The sequence below is a fragment of the Peromyscus eremicus genome, chromosome 20 (genome assembly GCF_949786415.1).
Source record: "Peromyscus eremicus chromosome 20, PerEre_H2_v1, whole genome shotgun sequence".
Taxonomy (NCBI): domain Eukaryota; kingdom Metazoa; phylum Chordata; class Mammalia; order Rodentia; family Cricetidae; genus Peromyscus; species Peromyscus eremicus.
The window spans coordinates 62,108,642-62,130,686 of record NC_081436.1 but is presented as its reverse complement, the minus strand read 5'-3'; the positions used below and the strand labels follow the sequence as shown (position 1 = coordinate 62,130,686).

Below are 22,045 nucleotides of genomic sequence, written 5' to 3'. Positions count from 1 at the left end.
CCAGTACCTGCCACAAAGTCTTTTTGACCAGAGTAAGGAACAACTTGGTAAGGTGCACCTCCACATGGAGCTGTGCTGTTGACCGTTGAGTGGCTAGGTCTCAGCCCTCAGCTGCCACGTCTCCCTCCTCTCCCCTCCCCCTTCCTTCCTCTCCCCTCCCCCTTCCCCCACTGCCTTCTTCCTCATTTTCTCCCATCTCCTCCTGTCTTCACACCTTTCTCATCTCCCCCAGTTCTTCAGATGTGTACAGTAGCCAGGCAGTGGTGGCACACGCCTTTAATCCCAGCACTCACGAGACAGAGGCAGGCAGATCCGTGGCTGATATGTAGAACTGAATTGTATTGCAAAATAAAAAAAAAAATCATATAGAACACACCACCAATAAAAATGGATTAAACAACAACAACAAAAGAAGATGTGTACAGTGGACATACAAGTGTGGATGGGATGGGTGTGAGGGATGGGATGGGTGTGAGGGATTGTCTTCACCAAGTTCATGTGCAAATCAAAATCCTGTTTGTTTGCTTTTTTGTTTTGTTTTGTTTTCCAAGACAGAGCTCCTCTGTGTAACAGCTCTGGCTGTCCTGGAACTCACTTTCTAGACCAGGCTGTCCTCGAACTCACAGAGATCCGCCTGCCTCTGCCTCTCAAGTGCTGGGATTAAAGGTGTGTGCCACCACAGCCTGGTTGGCACAATATTTTCTTAAAATACAGTTAACGTTAATTTTTAAAAAATGTTTGTATGTGTCAGGCGGTGGTGGTGCACACTTTTGATCTCAGCACTTGGGAGGCAGAGGCAGGGGAATCTCTGTGAATTCAAGGCCTATCTGGTCTGCTAGCAAGTTCCAGGACAGCCTGGGCTACACAGAGAAACCTTACCTGGAAACGCAACAACAAAAACAAACACTATGTATGTGTGACATATGTGTATACATATTTATAGTGTATGTGTGCATGTACATGCATGAGCACACACATGGGGTGTGGGTGCCGTGGTTCATGTCTGGAGGTCAGAGGACCTCCCACATGGGTTGTGAGCCTTGAACTCAGGTTGCCAGGCTTGACAACAAGTGTCCTTACCTGCTGAGCCATCTCACAGGCCCCTGTTGATTTTATTTTTAATCGAAGAAGTGTATTTCGTGTAACATGTGGAACGACACTAAGGGTCTGAAGAGCGGCCATTTGTCTCAGTATCTGCCGCTTAGGGCTCGCACCGCGGCCATGCTTCACACTCCGGCCTCGCTCCATCTCAGTTCATCCTCATGTGCTGTCATTTCCCAAGCCCTAGAGTTCAGGTTTTCCCAGCCCTATGAGCACACTTTTCTGTCATTCCGCCAGCCGAGGCCAGTTTGCATGTCCTTTCAATACCAGTTTATACCAGCACTTGTGAAGCTGTGGCAACATGGGGAAGTTGGCTTTGTGGGTCTTGGGAGAAAGTTCCATGTTGAGTCCATTCCAAGTCTTCAGGAAAGCAACCTCTTGAGGGACAGTGAGTGCGTGTGCGTGCGTGTGTGTGTGTGTGTGTGTGTGTGTGTGTGTGTGCGTGCGTGTGTGCGTGCGTGTGTGCGTGCGTGCCTTTGTGGCCTTACTTGACTATGGAGCCCCGAAATCCCTGCTTCCTCTGGGGATGTCTCTTGGGTCTTTGCATTTCTTGTTTCCTATGTCAGGTGTCTCAGTCGCTAGTGTGAGAAGAAAAGATCCCTTTGGGGAAAATGCCTTGAAATTTCAAGTAGAGCTTTCAATCACCTTATCCCCTCTACTCTTCCCCCAAAAGATTTTTGTCTTATTTTTGCTGTTTAGCGTGTTTTCCTGCCAAGAGTCTTAATTGCAATCATCTACTGTAGCAGTGAGGGCTCCCCAAGGATCAGAGCTCATAGAAGTTATTTATCAAAGGAGAGTCATCAGATTGCTTACACATAGAATCTGGGTCGTCCCACGTGGGTCATGTGCAGTCTAGAGGGCCAGGGGCAGAGGGGGCCCTGGAATCGGAGCTGCTGTGTCTGCAGGGTCTCGGAAGCTCTAGAGCCCAGCTTCTTCACTGCACGACGCAGGCTTATCCCTGCAGGCTCACGGTTTGTTCAAACAGCACTTCCCCCTGGGCCTCCCTGTCAACCTTCCTCCATGATGGAGGCACACACAGCAGCTTCACCTGTCCTGGGTGGTCACGGCTGCACTGGATATGACTTCCACTACAGAGTCACCCACAGGGGGGGGGGCACCTGTGCCCAGCCTCCCAGAAGTGGTCCCCACAGTTCCCCAGTCACTTGGTAGGCTCTACCTCACCTACGGCCTCTTCTCGTGTGTGTGTGTGTGTGTGTGTGTGTGTGTGTGTGTGTGTGTGTGTGTGTGTGTGGTTTAGAGCTTGCAGACGTCCTGCTGGCTGCTAGTTTTTCCCTGCCTCTCACTGTTATCCTTCGGTCCACGAAGCCACACCCCATCAACACAGCGATTCACTGCTAGCCAGTAACACCAGATCATTCTCCAGGCATCTCTCCACTCTTCTCCAAGACTGGAAGGACCCCCGACTCTTCTCGCCTTTGCTAACGGTGGGGGCTTACTGAGAGGCGTTGTAGGCAGCTCTCCGACCCGCTGTGGGCTTGACTCCGGTCACAAGGACTCTGTAGTATTTATTTGACTTCGCTGTCTCCTTTGCTGTGGCCGCATCTGCAGGGATGAGGGACATGGGACTGTTTACTTTCATTGTGCAGTTGGTAAATACGGGAGATGAGCTCTAGTTTTTGTGCCCCCTTCCTGCTTAAGACAGTTAGGTCTCTCTGAGTAGCTCCCACTGGCCTAAATAATTATTCCTAAATCCAACACCATAGTAAAGATTTATCCACATATTCTGTATTTTTGTGTCTTTGTGGTTGAATATGAAACTGAACTAAACATGTCTATGGATTTACTATAATGGATTCGGGTAGCAGTTTAACTTAAAAATAAATTAAAATAAGTTAATACAGGAGTGGAAGAAACCCTTCACTCCCAAGTCCAGTGTCGTTTACCACAGAGTTCTTCGCCTGCCTCTCCCTCTTCCTCCTTCCCTCCCCCTTCTCTATCTATTGTGCCCAAGAGAAAGAGACCCATAACCCACTTTTGCTTTTTGGACAGTTCCTTAGGAGGGCTATCTAAATTTTCATGAGGCAAGCCAAAGTGTTTAACGTGGTATTTCTGTCACTTTTGTCTGGGCTTGATTAAATTTGTTTATTTTTGTTGTCTTAAGGAATGTGCCAAGGCCCAGGAAGTATCCAGGCAAGCACTGTGCCGCAGAGCTTTACCTGCGGCCCGGTCACATCTGCCGTGCAATAAAGCCCATTTATTTGTCTTATTTTATAGAAAGGACACCTCCATAGTCTGTGTTTCAGGGTGATCTCTGTGTGGACTTCCCGCTCCTTCCTGTGTAGCGTGTTAAAGATGGAGGCTGATTCCAGTGTGTTTGCCAGAGGATCTATTAATTTTGAATAATCCACTTGTTCTGTGAGATTGTGAGTTGACTAAGACACAGTACAAAAACAGTGAGGGTTAAGATTTGTATCTGAGTAACTAGAGACTAAAACATCAAATTCGAGATAAAGAGAATTAGCACAGAATCTTCAGGGAGACCCTGTGAAAATGATTTTTTTTATTACGTAGAAAATAATCCTGAATTTATCTTTTCTGGCTGTTTTCAGTAGCTCTCTTGTTAGTGTCTTTAATGTTTCCTCCATTTTACATTACATGCATGTGTGCATCTGTATGTGGGTATGTGCACATAAATGCATGTGCCCTCAGAGGCTAGAAGAGGGCATTGGATCCCCTGGAGCTGGAGTTGCATGTGATTGTGAGCTGCCTGTGTTGGGAATTGAACTTGAGTCCTTTGTAAGACCAGTCTTAGGCACTGAGCATCTCCCCAGGCCCCTCATCAGTTTCCTGTATCCCGTTCTTTTTTATTCACCCACCATCGCTAGAGTGATGTTTTCAAAATCCATTTGATGTGACTGTTTCTCTTCTGAAGACCTTGCATACACCTGTCTGCACTCAAAATCCGCTTTAACCCAATCCTAGGAGGTGGGCTGGAGAGCGCAATGGGTAAGGGCCGTTGACACTGAACCTGGAGATCTGAGTAGAGAACAACTTCCCAAACTTGTCCGTGTTTGTTCCGTGACACAGCCTTCCCCCTCCCCCAGATAAATGAACAGAACTAAAATCAAATCTGAAAAACAAATGACAAACCCTTGTGTGACCTGCTCTTCGTGTGTCCACACTTGGCCGGCGGCTCCTTTCTTCTTTCTTGATGAGGTATGGCCCAGCTCTCCCGGGGGAGTTCCTCCCCACTTCAGAGAGGCCAGCTCCTACTGTACCCTCTTCTGTGTCCCTCCGTGGATCCATCCATCACCCGATTTCCCCATCTTCCTTCATTTTATACATGTTTGTGTCATTTCTCTAACTAATCCTGAGCAGCCCCATCTCAATCCAACACAGATCCTCTGTTCCTTTGGGTTGTTTACAAGAATTTCACAAGAAAAGCCACCTGTGAGATGGCACCCATGGGGACCTGGAAAAGTCAGAGACAGACACTGTGCCACGACCCGAGTGGAGGAGAGGGGGGATGTCAGGTGGAGGCCTCAAAAACACTGTGTCTTCCAAAGAAGGTTTACAGGGCAGAGGGTCTTTGAGACAAGGGATGTGTCTTCCCAGAACATGCCTGCTTCAGTGGCCTGCATGGTCCATACACAGTTGCTGGCTGGGGAGAATACATAGGGAAGTGTGACGTCCACTCCAGTGGCCCCAGGACCTTGCTCTATTCTGCGCTCTGGAGTTAGAGTGTTGCTTTGGTCCCCATGACAGAATGCCTTCCAGAATGCTGTGCTTTCTCCTCATCTGCATTGGTCACATCTGCAGTTGTGTGTTCGTCTGGAAAAGCTTCATCAGGGCAGAGGTCGGGCGCCTCTGTCTTTGCCGCTTACTTGCTTGTTGTAGGTGCATACTTAGGACTTGCTAAGTGAACCCATCTTAGTTTTCAAGGTTTTTAAATAGTATGTTCCGCTATAGGAAAAAAGAAAATCAAAGATGAAACCAGCAACCCATGTCGGCCATGATGTTCTTTATGTCTTTACATCTGGATTTGTGGATCAAGGGATTAAAGTCTAATGTGAAAAAAAGACTTCAAAGTGTGGGCACTGGGACGTCATGGTGCCATCTGGAGGAATCTCCGTGATAAGACCACATGAATGAATGAATGAATGAATGAGGGAATGAATGAATGAGTACTGTCAGTAAGGTTTTCCTAGTGGCAGGCACTTTGTCTGGGTGGCTTACTTACTCCTCACACCTAGACCAGCTCTGTAGAAGTTCAGTAAACTTTGCTCAGTGGATGGGTAGACTCGGGGCTGAGACTCCTCATGAAGTTGTACATGATCTGCATTCTACTCTTATGGAGGCATGCTGGTATGTAAGTTTGCAAAGCCGTCAGCCAGCTCCATGTGCTGTTCCCACAATCTATTCCCTAATTATTTCAGTGTCAACAAAAATATCTGTGGTACCAGGAAAATGCTAAGATCTCTCCGGACCTCACTTTATCTGTAAGATGAGAGATTTTGAGGCGGGAGGTGGCGAATCTCTGAGTTCGAGGCCAGCCTGGTCTACAGAGCTAGTTCCAGGATAGCCAGGGCTACACAGGGAAACCCTGTCTCAGAAAACAAAACAAACAAACAAATATTTTAAATCATACTAGCCACGTGTGGTGGTGCATGCCTTTAATCCCAGCAGAAGCAGGAGAATCTCTGAGTTTGAGGCCAGTTTTTCACATTGGACTTTAATGCCTTGATCCACAAACCCAGGTGTAGACATAAAGAACATCATGGCTGACATGGGTTGCTGGTTTCATCTTTAATTTTCTTTTACACAGGGAAACCCTGTCTTGAGCCCTCTTTCCCCAAAGTTAAAGTGTTTGTTCGTTTATTTGTTTGTTTACTGTGTGCCACAGCACTTGTATGGAGCTCTGGAGACAATCTGCAGGAGGGGTGATGGGCATCTAACTCAGTCTTGACAGCCAGTGCCTGTACCTGCTGAGCCATCTTCTGGATGGTCTGCACGTAGGCGAAGGGAGGAGGAGGAGGGTGCTCAGCCTGCCATTGGGGATTGTCTGACTCCCCAGGAAGAGACCAGGTTTCCGGCTGGAGCAGAGGAAGGACCGTCAAGATGCTTCCTGCTGTAGAAAAGGAAGGCTTTACCTCCCGCGGGGCCTTCTCTTCAGCCCTTCTCTTACACCGGGGTGGTCTTTTCGTCTGTTTATACTCCACTGCATAGGCAACATTAGCAAATGCTGCAGCAAGAGATCAGGGTTCCATCCCCAAGCTCCTTGTTTTTATGTCTGTGTTCTTACCACTTTTCACTGCTTGTTACACCCTCTGCAGTAGCCGCCCTCTCCAGCATTGTCCCGTTTGACCTTTCCACTTTGTTTCAAGAGTTCTGCCCTCATCCCTGTCTCTACTGGAGAGTGACTGCCTCTTCAGCTAAGGGAATCCTGGGAGAGTCACCTTTTTTCTACAAGTGCTCCCTGCTAGAGACGCTTATGACGGCTTTCCATTTGCATGAAGCAACTGGTAATGCTCTTTTTATTAGTGTGTGTGTGTTCCCTTGCTTGATTATTTGGTTTTCTTAGTCAGTTTGTTAGTTTCTCTCTTTCTCTCTCTCTCCTTTTTGTTTTTGTTTGTTTTTTGTTTTTTTGTTTTTTTTTTTTGAGGCCAGGTTTCTCTGTGTAACCCTGATTGTCCTGGAACTTGCTCTGTAGATCATCAGGCTAGCCTTGAACCCCTCCTACCTCAGCCTCCCAAGTGCTGGGATTAAAGGTGAGCACCACCATGCCAGCTCGAGATTCACTTTTTTTTTTTTTCCCCCTTTCATGATAAGGCTTTTTTTCTCTCTGTGTAGCCCTGGCTGTCCAGGAGCTCACTTTGCAGACCAGGCTGGCCTTGAACTTGACATCTTCCTACCGGTGCCTCCCGAGTGCTGGGATCAAAGGCGTGCGCCACCACTGCCTGGAGAGATTCATTTTCTTAATGTCAATATTCTTTTAGGTCAGATTCCTTGCCACTTTTAGGCTGTTTTGAAGGCTGGGTTCTCTGAAACTTGACACTGAGGTGAGACAGACTTCAGAGTACAATGTGCTCCTTCTTCTCCCTCTCATTCTTGACAAGGTCTTTCTTGTATAACAGCCCTGGCTGTCCTGGAACTCTGTAGACCAGGCTGGTCTCAGACTCACATAGATTTGCCTGCCTCTGCCTCCAGAGTGCTGGGATTATTAAAACCGCGCAGCTCGGCCATTTGTTAGTTTTCTTTATTTCATTAGTCTTAAAACTATTATAAAAGAAATTACAATTAACGTGTGTGTGTGTGTGTGTGTGTGTGTGTGTGTGTGTGTGTCACAATGTATCTGTGTGGTGATGAGGGCAGCTTTGTGGAGGTGACTGAGTCTTTCCTACCACGGAGGAATTTCAGGGCTTGAACCCAGTTTGCCAGGCTTGCATGCCAGGCATCTTTACCTATGGGGCCCTTTAACTAAACAGCCCTTTCTTACATGTTTTTACTTCATTAATTTCTTTTTTATACATGATAATTGTATGCATTAGTTTCTTTATGTCTATCTACTTTGTTTTTATTAATTTTTCTCGTTTTCTTCCCCCTAACATGTTACATGCTTAGCTCTTTAACCTTTAGCCCTTATTCATTTCCATCGTAAGCATGTAGCACTCTGAAACAATTAAGTTTTAGTCCTGGAAGGACAGCCATGTGGCACCACGTCCTGCCTTCTCCAATGGCTTCCCAAAGCACTGGTTCAAATCCTTTTAACCCACTAGTGATTGAAGACTGTTGTGTTTGAGTTCATGTTTATGTGGATTTCATTGGTATCTGTGATATTAGAAGATGGGCTGGATAGAGCTTGTCGTAGAACGGAAGTCTAGCATACTCAACCACAGCACCCCACAAAAGGCTAAAATGTTGGAGAGAAATTGAAGACGTTATTAATGAATGAATTAAAATAATAACTACAAATCCATTGCATGTTAAGGAAACATTGTCTAAAATAAAAACAACTAGCTTTTCTGAAACAAATATTAATTAGTGAGAAGAGTAATGTTTCATGTTTTTCCGATTCTCTTCAAGTATCTGGTTTACCAGGCTGGCCTTCTATCTGTGTTTTAATTAAGTCTGTTGAAAGTATTGTTTTGCTTAGGTGTCATACCTACAGTTGAAAAAGGAAATTGTGTATATACATATTTTTTTTTTATCACCCCAAATTCAGCAGGTAGTGTGTGGAAGGTTAACAATGCGGAGAAGGAATCCGCAGTAAACTCTGCTCACTGAGGCCCTCAGGCCTGACCTGTGCCCTGACTAGATCCCTCGCCTGCCTGAGGTCTGGAACACTCTTCACTGGCAGCTTAAAATACTGGCTAATTCAGATCATCCAAATGTGAACCTTTTTCCTGACATTAAAGCAAAAAATTGCATCCATTACCATTTTCACAGATCTCACTAGGAAATAAGTAAATATTATGACGTTTTTTCCTTAGTGGTGGATGCAAGTTTTAAATTTTGCTCAAAAACTCAAATATGATCATTTTCAACAGATGATGCCAGTTCTGTTTCTTGAAGTGAGAGACTTACATTTGATTTGTATTTTAGAAAATATTGCTCAAATTCTTAAGTCCAAACATGTAGCTTCTTGAACTGAGAGACTTACATTTGATTTGTATTTTAGAAAATATTGCTCAAATTCTTAAGTCCAAACATGTAGCTTGTCAGTTTGTCATCCTTTCATTTCAAAATACCTTAAAAAAAAAAAAAATTACAGTCATGTGCCGGGCGGCGGTGGTGGCGCATGCCTTTAATCCCAGCACTCGGGAGGCAGAGCTAGGTGGATCTCTGTGAGTTCAAGGCCAGCCTGGTCTACAGAGCGAGATCCAGGACAGGCACTTAAAACTACACAGAGAAACCCTGTCTCCAAAAGAGAAACCCTGTCTCCAAAAACCAAAAAAAAAAAAAAAAACCAACCAAACAAAAAAACCCCAAAAAACCGAACCACTAACTTCCCTTTTATTTAAGGTTAGATTTAAGAGTCATTTCTTTATGGCATGAATTATATTTCCATGGTGAGAAATCAGTTAAATGAATTTCCTATCGTTCTGACTCACTTGTCTCTGATATATTGACTTTATTTCCTATCCATACATATCTTTTTTTTTTTTTTTCACTTTGGATCAAGAAATTATTCCTTTTCTTTTTTCCTCTTTTGAGACAGACTCTCACTATGTAGCTCTGGCTGTCCAAACTTGGTATGAAGATCAGGCTGGCCTGGAACTCACAGCAATCCACCTGCCTCTGTCTCCCGGGTTCTGGGAATAAAGATGTGCACCACCATGTCCTTGAACTGTTCTTTCAAAAAGGATAGGTGAACAGAATAACTTTTCAGTCCCTTCCAGAAGACAGGCCCCTGTTTTCATCTATGTAGCTGGTCTTTCGCCATGTTCAGTATTCCCTCATCAAATCCCTTGTCTTGTCTTTTCATTTAGGAAGATGGCCCCTCCCCTCCCCATCTCCTCTTCTCTCCGATTTTTTTTTTTTTTTGGGAAGGTGGTCCATGAAGTGCAACACTTATCTCTATCTGGGACAGAGAAACTGAAGTTCGAGGCCTGTTTTTATGTCCTGTTGGACAGTTGTTTTTGTTTGCTTGTTTCCAAGTTTATGTAGTGGTTTTTGTTTTTGTTGTTGTTTTGTTTTCTGACACAAGGTTTCTCCGTGTAGCTTTGGAGCCTGTCCTGGAACTCACTTGGTAGCCCAGGCTGGCCTCGAACTCACAGAGATCCGCCCGGCTCTGCCTCCCGAGTGCTGGGGTTAAAAGTGTGCACCACCACCGACCAGTTTATGTAGCCTTTTTTAAATTTGGATTTGATGTTGAAATTTCACCTGGATGTGGACAGAGGTGTTTGTTGAATTGCTTTTCTTAGCATGCCTTTTTCCTGTCAAGACTTAAGTTTTTCCTTAGCTAAAGGACATTTTCATCTGTTATTTTAAATTATTTCTTTTCCCCCATTGCTTTCTTCTATACCTCTTTACATTTTTTGGTTGCATTCCATATATTTATTAGTTTTATTTGTGTGTGGGGGAGTGAATTCTTGTGTATCCGTGAGCCCACAGCATGCACGTGGATGTCAGAGGACAGCCTGTGGGCGTTGCTTCTCTCTCACTGTGTGGACTTGGACATTGAACTCAGGCCATGGGTTTGGTGTCAAGTGCCTTTACCCTCTGAGCCACCTCATCATTGGATTACTCGGCATACGTCTTAATTGTGTCGAGATTGTTTTGTTTAAAAACCGGGTGAGGTCCAGGGATATAGCTCAGTAGTACACACAGTGTGAATGAAGCCCTAAGGTTCAATCCTCAGCAAAACCAGGCAAAATGCTTTGGATAACTCCCTCCCTTGACCCCCAGTACATAAATATTTTTTCTTGCTGGTATGTCTGTTCAGCAATCATGCAAATTTTTATTTTTATTTAAAAAACAATGCACCATTCTCCTTGTTTCGGTGATTCTTTTTTGTGTCCTCCCCCCCCCCCCCTTCCCCCCAACACACAGCATTTCTCCATGCAGCCCTGGTCATCCTGAAACTCACTGTATTGACCTGGCTAGCCACGAACTCAGTGATCCATCCAATTGCCTCTGCAGAGGTGTGTGTGTGTGTGAGAGAGAGAGAGAGAGAGAGAGAGAGAGAGAGAGAGAGAGAGAGAGAGACCACCAGGCTTTTTTTTTTTTTTTTTTGGTTTTTCCGAGACAAGGTTTCTCTGTGTAGCTCTGGCTATCCTGGAACTCACTTTGTAGACCAGGCTCGCCTTGAACTCATTGAGCTCCACCTGCTTCTGCCTCCCAAGTGCTAGGATTAAAGGCATTGGCCACCACTGCCCTGCTTAACAGTATTTTCTATGTTCAACATTATTTTTCTTCTAAGTAAGCTGTTTTGTTCATGTTGGGGTTTCTCTCTCAATCAGGCAAGGTTCCCTTAAATATCCAATGTTTCTTAGATCGCATATTAAAATTGGTGGTTCAGTGTGCTTTTAATCACAGGCTGAGGCAGGTGGATCTCTGTGAGTTCAAGGCTTGGTCTACATAGTGAGTTCTAGGCCAGGAACTATGTAGTGAGACCCCATTTTTCTTTAAAAAAAAAAAAAAAAGGAGGAGGAGGAGGACAGATAGTCTCAGGCGTTTGTTAGCAGAGTTGAGCTCATTTTCCCCAAAGTGGGTGAGCAGGAGGAGCCACTGATGGGACCCTGGAGGCCTCCCTAGCATATACCCAAGTGCAGCCCACAGCAAAAGCTGGGGTCCAACATTGCGTCATTTTTCTGTGTTTCTACTTGAACCTTCTTCTTTCCGTTCATAGTAGTGTGTAGACAGCTTTGCAGCGCTCTAACAAAATACTTGATGTAATCAACGGGAGAGGAAGGATTATGATCCTGTTTTTTGCTCATACTTTCAGATGTATCCGTCCATCATGGCTGTGGTGGAGCAGGGCAGCTCAGGTCGTGGGGGCCTGGAAGCCACGAGCGGGAGGGAGAGGAAGGCGGAGACCTGTGCTCCAGGCTCCTTCGGTCAGCTCAGGTTCATTCCGCCTGAGCCCCCGCCTACATGGCTTGGTAATGCCCACATTCAGGGCTGGTCTCCTCCACTGCTAGTCCTCCCCTGAAATGTGCTGGGGAGCACCCCACAGGCTTTACTGGTCTCCTAGGTGCTCCCCAACCTAATCAAAGTGAAAACTAAGTTTATTCATCATAGGCCGGGTGGTGGTGGCTGAGTTTGAGGCCAGCCTGGTCTACAAAGTGAGTTCCAGGACAGCCAGGACTGTTATACAGAAAAATCCTGTTTAGAAAATCAATCAAACAAACAAACAAACAAACAAACAAACAAACAAACAGATTATCTACCATAAATAGTTTGAACTCACCTTAGGCATTTTTCCAGCCTTCTCTCTCTCTCTCTGGTCCTGTGGCCACTGATTTAGAAGTGGTTGTCTCTAATCCCTCTGGGTACACAGTGCAGGGGCTGGCTTGGTCTTGCACCCTGAAGATTCTGAAGGCTTGTGGGGAACAGGTCTCGTGGTGTACTAACTTGGCCTGCGCCAGAGTTGGGGTTGAGCTTCTCACCTTTGGTTTCTCCTGAATTCCCGCCTCCTCTGCTCTGTGTCCTCTGGAAGCATACGGAAACGTCTCTTCTCTGTGCTGGTTATAAACATACAGGCGAACTCCAAAGGGGTCTGGAAATGGAAACCTGCCCTACAGGCTGCGAAGTTTTTGTTTTTTGTGTTTCCTACAAGAGCTTCAAGCACTGTAAGTGCCTCAGAAGACTCCTTTCCCCTTTTAACTGCAAAGCTGACTTGGTTACAAAATAATTCTTTCCTGTAAGAATCAGTTTGGGTTGCTCTCTAAATATAACTTTGCCCTTATTTCTCAATTCTTTAACTTTATTTCCATCGTCTGAACTGTTTTATTTGTTAACATTTGGCCCCTAGTTATGTCAAACTGAGGATGAATAAGCCATTTCCTCACGTAATGTAAGTAAGTATACGTTGGGCTGGGGATATAGTTGAGGGATAAAGGGCTTGCTTAGGTTCGCAGCCCTGCCTTTATTCTCCAGCACTGCCAAAAACCAGACAGAACACGCTCACAAAAACATATTTTTTTCTCCAGTGGACTGTAGAATGTCCCAGGAGTTTGGAACATTCCACAAATAATTTAGACAAATTATTTCTTTCTCCTTTTGTACAATCTCTTTATTACTCTTAATTTACATACTTTCTCAACTGTTTACATAAAAATAAAATCACCTTTGTTTCTTTTTTGTTGTTGTCCTTTATTTTAAAGATTGGATCTCTCCATGTAGCCCAGGCTGGCCTGGAACTCAGAGATCCTCCTGTCTCTTCTTCCCAAGTGCTGAGATTAAAGGCGTGTGCCACCACACCCAGCTAAAGAAATTACCTTCTAATAATAGCACTGAGCCAAGTACAGGCAAGCGTACTTCAGAGGCCTTGAGAGGGCCACAACCCAGCCCCCACACCGCCCTTGAGTGGGCCACAATCCAGCCCCCACACCACCTGCTGCAAGACCTCTGGCAAACCTGGTGCTTCATCTGTATGAAGAGCATGGTATCTGAGTCCGACTTCACGTTTTGGGGGGAGGGTTGTTTGGAAAACACGTAATTTAATTTCTGTAAGGTGACCAGAATACTGGTTGAATAGAATGATCCCCATAGGCTCAAGTATTTGAATTCTTAGTCACCAGGGAGTGGAACTCTTTGATAGGATTAGAAGAATCAGGAGGTGTGGACTTGTAGGAGGAAGTGTGTCAAGGCGGGGTGGGCTTTGAGATTTCAAAAGCCCAGCCAGCCCAGCTCCTGCTCTCTGCCTACGGATCGGGATGTTTCACTCAGGTGCTGCTCTAGTGTCTGCTTGCATGCCGCCATGCTCCCCACCATGCTGCTAATGGACTAACCTCTGAAACTGTAAGCCAGCCCCCAATTAAATGCTTTCCTGTGTAAGACTTGCCATGGCACTCACGGAGTGCCTCACATGAAGGACCCCATGACCTGTCTGGCAACACTACCAAAACCTGGTCTAAAAGTGAAAAAGTAAATAGACGTGAAAGTCCTTTATAACTGTTGCGAGTATATTAGATTTTGGTACACACACACACACACACACACACACACACACACACACACTCACTCACACACTTCTCAGGTTACTGTCCTAACAAATTATTCCTCTCCTCACCCTTGTCCTCCCATTTCCCACCGTGACATCTTTCTGTTCCCTGCTGCCCCTGGGCCTCAGCTTCAGTGCTTTAGGTTTATCCTTTAACCCTTTCAGCTGTGGATGATTAGGAAGAGGACTGAGCAGGAGTGTGGCAGCACATACTCTAATCAGTGGGTTTGTAGATCTGAATGAGTGGCTTCATCTCTGACAAAATCACCCAAGGAATCTCCTAAAGGAGGGAAGCTTTCCTTTGGTAAACGTCTCCAAAGTCTTCAGTTCAGTTTGGCCCCACTGCTGTGGGTCTGTGGAGGGGCTGAAGGTCGCCCTGACCTTCAGGGACACACAAGGAAAAATAACAACTCACCTCTTGGAGGCTGGGAAGGAGAGAGGAGGGGGAAGGGAGGGAGACTGAGGACCAGATAATGCCCTTCAACTGGATTTAATTTCCTACACCTGGGGACAACTTACTTGAACGGTTCTGGCTTGGGTTGTCACCTGGGTCACAGCTGAGGGAGTCTGAATTGCGGCTGGAGAATTACGGTTATTGGCAGTCCTTGGTCCCCCACTGGTCAGGGATTCAGTTTTTTACCACAATAGGGCCGATTTCCTCTGCCAGAGCTAATGAATTAATAAAGGAATGGCAGGGAGATGGACTCAGGATCAGTTTATAAAAGTGAGAAACTCATTTTTGCCATATGCTGCTGCTCGCATGAACGGATCCTGGCTCAGTGTGGGAGGAACTCCATAAAGGTGTGAGTTGTAGGAGCCAAGGATGGAGAGGCCGAGTGGGAGACTCGCCACCAGAGACAAGGAAACACCCAAGAGTCAGGATGCAGTGGTTGGACCAAGGTGCTAGCAATGCTTATGAAACACTGGTGTGGTGTGAAGTGGTCAGGTTCTGTAGGGAGTCGGCAGGTGAAACAGCAGGATTTTTCTATGGCAGTGAATATAAGAAACTAAGGCATCAAGGATTCGACGTGTTAAAACAGCAAGAGTGGCATTACTATCTGCAGAGATAAGGAAGGCTGAGGGCTGGTCGGGACTTGAAGGGTGTGGTGGTTGGAGATGAGTCTTTGGCTTTCCCACCTTATCTCGTCTATTCTAATCTTGGCCTCCATTAGAGGCCGTTGCTCCCTGATTAGTCTCTCATTTAATCTAACAGCTCACCACAGACAGGAAGCTGAGCGGTGGGCAGGTGACAGCTAGTTAGGGCGGGGCCAGGGTCTGAATTCACTACCATCTCCTGCACCAGTGTTTCATAAGCAGATAACTGACATGTTTTAGAAGGTCCGTATTAGATGTTTCTTGAGCCTAAGTGTCTAAGGTCCTTCTGGATTTCTAGATGTGTTTACCAGGGAGAGACACATGGTGGAATTGGTGCTTCTGGAAGAACCAAAGGCTACGCCAGTGGAGGGGGGTGTCCAGATCTTTGTAGAGTGATGCCACAAAGGCTTGGGAACCCAAGGTAGATCAAGAACAGTGGGAGGCTGCTGCAGGGTTTTGTTTAGGGGAATGCCACTTCGTCGGTGTCCTTGGGTCCTTTTTGTGCTGTTGGCAATCTGTGTACTGAAAATTTAAGGGTAGCTTGACAAAAGGAAACTCCAAGGGACTAAATAGGGAAACTTCTGAAGTATGTTCTGAAGGAGAGAGAGAGGGAGGGGGAGGAAGGGAGAGAGGGAGGGAGGTAATGTGCACTAAGGCCAGGAGTTAAGGATGGGGTCTTCAAGGCATGGCAGAGAAACAGTTTAATTCTCCATATTAAGCAAACAGAGGGCACACATTCTGACAAACTGGGACTAGATAATGAGAATAAATATCAGGTGGAGGGGTTTGGACCTGATCAAGGCAGTACGGACTCATACTACACTCTAGAAAATGGTGTTCCAGGAAGATTATTTCACCAGATTCCCACGAGGAGGGAAGCTCTAGAGAGATTAATGAGAATGTCGTGGAGGGCTAAGACGGAAGCTGTCACGATGGATCTGGTGTCTGACTTAAAATGGACATGGGATTTTATTTATTTATCTTATTCCCCCCCCCCCCCCCCCCCCCCCCGCTCAACCTCATGTATATTGTATTTATTTCTAATTGCCATTCAGCTATTTATTTGTATTAAGACAGAGTCTCTTGCAGTCCAAGGTGTCCTTGAACTCCTGATCCTCCTGCCTCACCCTCCTGTGTGTTGAGATTAGAGGTGTGAACCACAGTACTGGGCATTTCCCCCTGTGTTTCTCTGTTCAGATTTACCAGCCATTCGCTCCAACCTTTATCTCCTCCTCCTCCTCCTTCTTCTTCTTCATTACAAATTGCTGCTTCATATCTCAGGACATGTGATTTTAGAGATGAAGTTGTCATGGGCTAAGTGTCCTGAGCCCCTCAACGTGAAACTTTCCTTCCTAACCCGCTCCAAGGCAGCAGGAGGCTGGCCCTGGCAGGAGGTCCAGTCTCTAGTAGCTGGCTCCTCCCCCTGCAGCCAATGACTCAGTTCTCAGCCCTGCTGCCTGCCCTGTGTGCGCAGAACCAAGTAGTGAGTCACAGGAAACAAAAACAGGTGTGAGAGACCTGAACGTTGCTGTGAATGTTCGAAGCTCGTCTACGTTTTTTTTTCCTCAAAGAGAGACCCAGAGGTCAAGTTCACATTTGCTCAGAGAGTGCAAGGCCACCCAGATTGTGAACCCAGAGGCTTAAGAATTAGCTGAAGCAAGCCCTGCAGTGGTGGTCCACGCCTTTATTCCAGCCCTCTAGGGAGGCAGAGGCAGGCAAAGCTCTGAGTTCAAGGCCAGCCTGGAACTGGACTGCCAGGGATGCAGAAAGAAATCCTGTAAGAATTGACTGATACAGAATTAAAATTGTCTTTCTCAGTGAATGGTGATAAAACTTTAGATAAACCTTTAGAAGGTATTTCTTAACCTCCCCCCCCAAAGAACATTTCTAGCTGGTCTATGCACTTTTCATTTCTTTGTAGTAGTAAGTACATTTTTCTTCTCAGCACATCAGAGAGATGATCCTATTTTTATTGTTCTACAGTGTTCTGTGTCAGAAAGACCATGGTCTCTGAAGACTAAAACACGGCATTGCACAGTTAAAATATAACAGGCCCTTGTGTTATCAAAAAAAAGTGTGATTTCCTAGATTTTCTTCCCCTCTTTGTCATGCAAGGCCTCACTAACAGTTCCCTCCTAGGGGAGACATTGGTTAAGCCCCTGGAGTCACCAGTGAGCTGTGCCAGGAAGAGCTGGAGTCCCCAGGAAGGAGGAAGATTCAAGAAAAATCTGTGCAGTAACAGGCCTCCACTTCCTGCTCAGTGTTTAGAAAGAGCCAGCGTTAGCCACGCCCTCTTCCGCACAGCAGAACATGCTCTTCCCAGACACAGGCTCTTCCCAGACACAGGCTCTTCCCAGACACAGGCTCTTCCCAGACACAGGCTCTTCCCAGACACAGCGCGCAGTCTATTCCTTTCAAGGGCAGGCTATTGCAAACGGCTTCCTAGGTTCCGATGGTTTAGCCTCAGAGTTTTCAACCTTAGGACGACACAGAAGCAGTACACACCCAAAACATGCTTCAAAGCTGAAACTGTGGAATCTCTATAAGTCTCCCCTCTTTACTGCTTCACTGAGTGACTCTCCAGAGAATGTCTGTGCTTCAGTTTTCAGGTTCACTGGGTGAAATGTAGACAAGGCTGGCCCAAATAGACAGGACGGGGAGGGCGGCCCCATCAAAGTGGGGACCCCAGTTCTCCTGGCTTCTCCCTCAGGCCTCATTTCTGTTACAGACACTTCCAGCCCACACGACTAACCCATCCTCATCATCAGTCATTTTCTACAAAGTGGACATGCTATGGCTTTGTTTTTGTTTAAGAAAAAGAAAGTTCTTTTCTTTGGACTTTCCAAAAATGAGTGTAAACTTACTTCTTTTATAAAAAAAATTCACTCTGAATGATGAAATGCGTTAGTTTAAATACGTCCTGCCCTTCCCTCTGTTATCAAGCATCATCGTGTCTGCTTGTCAGCTCTGCATTTCCTTCTCACACCCCCGCCCCCTGCAAAGTGGCTCTCTGTTCTGCTAGGCCCCGGGGTCCTGTTCACCCCTGTCAGTAGCTGTTCTCAATGAAGCCTGTAGGGTGGCGATTGCTAGAGGAACAACTCTGGTTTCTCTCTAATTAGTCATAGTTTTTTTTTTTTTTAAAACTATTAATACATTATAATCAACTTTAACGAAGCCTGAAAGACACAAAACTGACAGGAACACAGAAGAGTGGGGTTGTGTTGATGCCACTTAACTCTCAGAGCAATGTGTCCTCCCCAGGACCCAGTTATCAGTTATTTCCAGGACATTAGGAGGCAGGCAGGCGGGTGGGCATTGCTAACCCCACTTAAGACACTGAAACACAGGTGTCCACTCGGTTCTCCATCGCTGTGGGTGACTCCGGGTCACCACATGCCTAGTCATCAGCAGGCATTTGTCTCACTCCAAAGAAGGGAGATGAAGGTCGGGCGGTGGTGGCACAGGCCTTTAATCCGAGCAGAGGCAGGAGGATCTCTTGAGTTCAAGGCCAGCCTGGTCTACAGGGTGAAATCCAGGGCTACACAAAGAAACCCTGTCTCAAAAATCCAAGAGAGAGAGAGAGAGAGAGAGAGAGAGAGAGAGAGAGAGAGAGAGGGAGGGAGGGAGGGAGGGAGAGAGAGAGAGAGAGAGAGAGAGAGAGAGAGAGAGAGAGAGAGAGAGAGGGAGGGAGGAATCACTTTGAATCCCTATTATTTGCAGTGGAGCGATATTGTTTCTTCCTAGTGAGCTCCACTGTCACAGAGCTCCACTCAGAGGCTGGAGACTGTTGCACCCCAGAGTCCACCTGATAAATGTTACTTCCTACCTGTGCCACCCGGGTCTCAAATATATTCTAGCAATGCAAATGTCCCTTTTGGACCCTGCAGAATGTACAGCACCATGCCAGCACACAAAGGGCCTTTGATGCACTCTCTTTGGAAGTTCACACAAGTCCTCCGTCACAAAGTGAGCCGAGGAACTGACCATCAGGAGACTGGAAAGGACTGTCTTTTGGAACTTGGTGACCATCAGAAGTTCTTGGTGGCTGACTTTCCATTGACTGTTGTGGTTTCTGACACTGGCCACCTATCCATGTCATGTTACTGTGTCAGGGTAGGTGTTGTTGAATATACTGTCATTGTTACTGCTTTGTTCCCTTTCAGTGAATTAGAAAAAAGGGCCAAGAAATGAGTGACAGTCTCTCCAGACTGTCTCTCGGCACCTTGGATCCCTCCATGGGCAGCTGCAGAGGACTGTCGTGGTCTTAGGGTGTCTGAGTCATTGTTACATTGATCATAAGACTGCCTTGTAGACTGCTGCTCTACATACACAGGTTGACCAGGTTAGCACTAATTCACAGGCTGTCTCTTGGGGAACTTGGTTTCCTCATTCCTCACCTAATGCTTCCATATCATCTTAACGCAACAGAGTTCTACAGCAGATGGGATTCCTATGTAGGGTCCATCTCACCACACCCCTCCATAGCTCTGTTCCACAGTGTTATCTGTATTAATGTGTTTGCCGAGGAGCTTATGTTGCTGTTCTTATTATTTAGATTGGTCTATAATTTCCCAGGAATTTCAAGCAAGATTAAATTTGATAAAACATTTTGAATCATTAACCTATTGATTATATGTAACTAATAATGTTTTAAATTAGAATTTAGTTTAAGGAAAATTGTTCTCTCACAGGCTTTCATTCTAGTGCTCATTAATTAAGAATAATTAAACTATTCAGAATGATTAGATTCAGAAAACCAAGTTTTAAGGAGAGCAACATAAACTAACTGGATATATTATCCTTGAAAATACTTGTGTGTGTGTGTGTGTGTGTGTGTCTGTCTGTCTGTCTGTCTTTCTGAGTGAGTTTATGTGCCTATGTGTGCCACGTGGGCGGAGCTCCTGAGGAGGCTACAGAGTGTCTGATTTTTCCTGGAACTGTAGTTGTAGATGGGTGCTGGGAATTGAACCTGGGTCCTCTGAAGAGCAGTAAGCACCTGAGTCCCTGAGCCTTTCTTCCAGCCCACACCACCTTTTAAACACTTGCTGCTCTTCATGCACAGTGAAGGTGTAAGTTGAGGCAAGCTTGCAGTGTGGTCCTTTCAGCTTTAAGCTGTCTTTCTTTTCTCCCCCCCCCCCCCCCCACAGGGTTTCTCTGTGTAGCTTTGCCCCTTTCCTGGATCTCGCTCTGTAGACCAGGCTGGCCTCAAACTCACAAGAGATCCGCCTGCCTCTGCCTCCAGAGTGCTGGGATTAAAGGTGTGCCCCACCACCGCCCGGCTTAAGCTGTCTTTCTCTAGAGGAATACAAATCAGTGTAACCGTATGCTGTGTATAGTATCGGAGGGAAAATGGAAAGTTACCTGATAATGAGCCTACGTTTTTCTTGTTCTTACAGTAATAAAAGACTAGTGGCCTTAGTGCCCATGCCCAGTGACCCTCCCTTCAATACCCGAAGAGCCTACACCAGTGAGGATGAAGCCTGGAAGTCCTACCTGGAGAACCCCCTGACTGCGGCCACCAAGGCGATGATGAGCATTAATGGTGATGAGGACAGTGCTGCCGCCCTTGGCCTTCTCTATGACTACTACAAGGTGGGTCCCGGAGCAGCCTCTTCCCCCTGCCTCCAGGCCCTCCTTTCATGCCTGGCAAGGTGGGACGGGCTCTTTGTTCTAGGCCAGTGGACTTGGGCGGAGTTCTGCTTTTTGTGTCCCCCAATGCCCGCTTCATGAAACCCAACTTTATTCCCACTCAGAAGTTTAAATTAGGGGATACTTATTTCTTTAAAAAAATATTCATCGATATATGTATTTGTGTGTGTGTGTGTGTGTGTGTGTGTGTGTGTGTGTGTGTGTGGTATGTGTGTCTGGAGAAGCCAGAGGAGGGGGTCAGGTCCCCTGGAGCTGGAGTATTATTTACTTATTTCCCTTCTATCATTATGGCTCCATTTTTGTAGCTATGTCACAATTAGTTATTGTTCAGTGCCAGCATTGACTTGTCTCCAGGTTTTTCAGTTTAATAAGAACCATTCTTATTGAAGATGTCTCTGTTTTCGGGATCATCCAGTGAGTGCGTTAGTGAGGGACTGTCAGCAATTCCAGCCCTGACTGTCTCCATTTGTGTTCATTTGAAGAAGTCCTTAAAAGCGAATGTAACATTAGAAGAAATGCTGCTTAGACATTGTTTTTAGAGTAAGTGCGCCTCAGGAAGTTAAACAAGAGACAATAGTGTGAAGAGTTAGGACCTGCCCTCCGAGACCTGCCCTCCGAGACCTGCCCTCCGAGAACTGTGTAAAAGGTCACCAAGTGTCACATTTAGCAAAGAAGGAGCATTATTGCTGCTCTGGCTGGAGCTACCTTCAGCTGAGCTGGGAGTTGTCAGCATGGTGGGAATGCCTTCTTGCCAGTCGGGCATCGTGAAGCTCTTATTCTCCGTCCATTGTGGGGAATCAGCTTTGGACAAAACCACCACAAAGAATAATTTGACCTTGGGTCTCTGCTTCCTTTTGCCTCACCTAAGACAGAGCAAGGTGTGAGGGACAGGCATGAGGGATGTACATGTAGGCCCATCAGTGCATTTTAGCTGGGGACATTCTTATCTCAAATAAATACTCATTTATTGTTAGGAAGTGCTAGGTTATCTCACTGGCACTTTATTTATTTATTTATTTATTTATTTATTTATTTATTTATTTTTTAAGCTTTATTTTGTGTACATTGGTGTGAAGGTGTCAGGTCCCCTGGAACTGGAGTCACTGACAGTTGTGAGCTGCCATGTGGTTGCTGGGAATTGAACCCAGGTCCTCTGGAAGAGCAGCCAGTGCTCTTAACCTCTGAGCCGTCTCTCTCCCTCACTGGTACTTTTGCTGGTCTAGCCTGGCTTCGCCCCTCTTCGCCGGAAAGGATGTGTTGGCAGGTACTGATAGCCTGTTCTTGAAGGTTTCAATGCCAATGTGACTCATGACGTATCAGGAAGGGCCTTAACTCTGGGGGACATGGGCTCTGGGTGAGAGGACGCAGTAAAGGGCGGACCTGTAGAAAAGAAGCTGAATCTCAAAGTGGATTTTGGTGGCTTTGTTTTCCTATTTTCTGTTTGTGATTTTTTTCTTCATCTTTTTTGACTGAATAGTGCATTTGAAAAACACAAATATAGAGCCAGGCATGATTGGCTCACCTTTAATCCTAACACTCCGAAGCAGAGGCAAGCTGATCTGAGTTCAAGGC

General features: G+C 46.0%; 1 protein-coding gene across 2 annotated transcripts in view; it reads left to right on the top strand.

Annotated features, from left to right (window-relative positions):
- The window catches only part of Grhl2 (grainyhead like transcription factor 2), a 142,884-nt gene that overhangs the window by 21,864 nt on the left and 98,975 nt on the right, over positions 1–22,045 (top strand). For both annotated transcript variants that reach the window (XM_059247562.1, XM_059247561.1), the window contains exon 2: positions 20,221–20,416. In XM_059247562.1, coding sequence (XP_059103545.1) covers positions 20,221–20,416 — 196 coding nt within the window. The remainder of the gene's footprint in view (positions 1–20,220; positions 20,417–22,045) is intronic.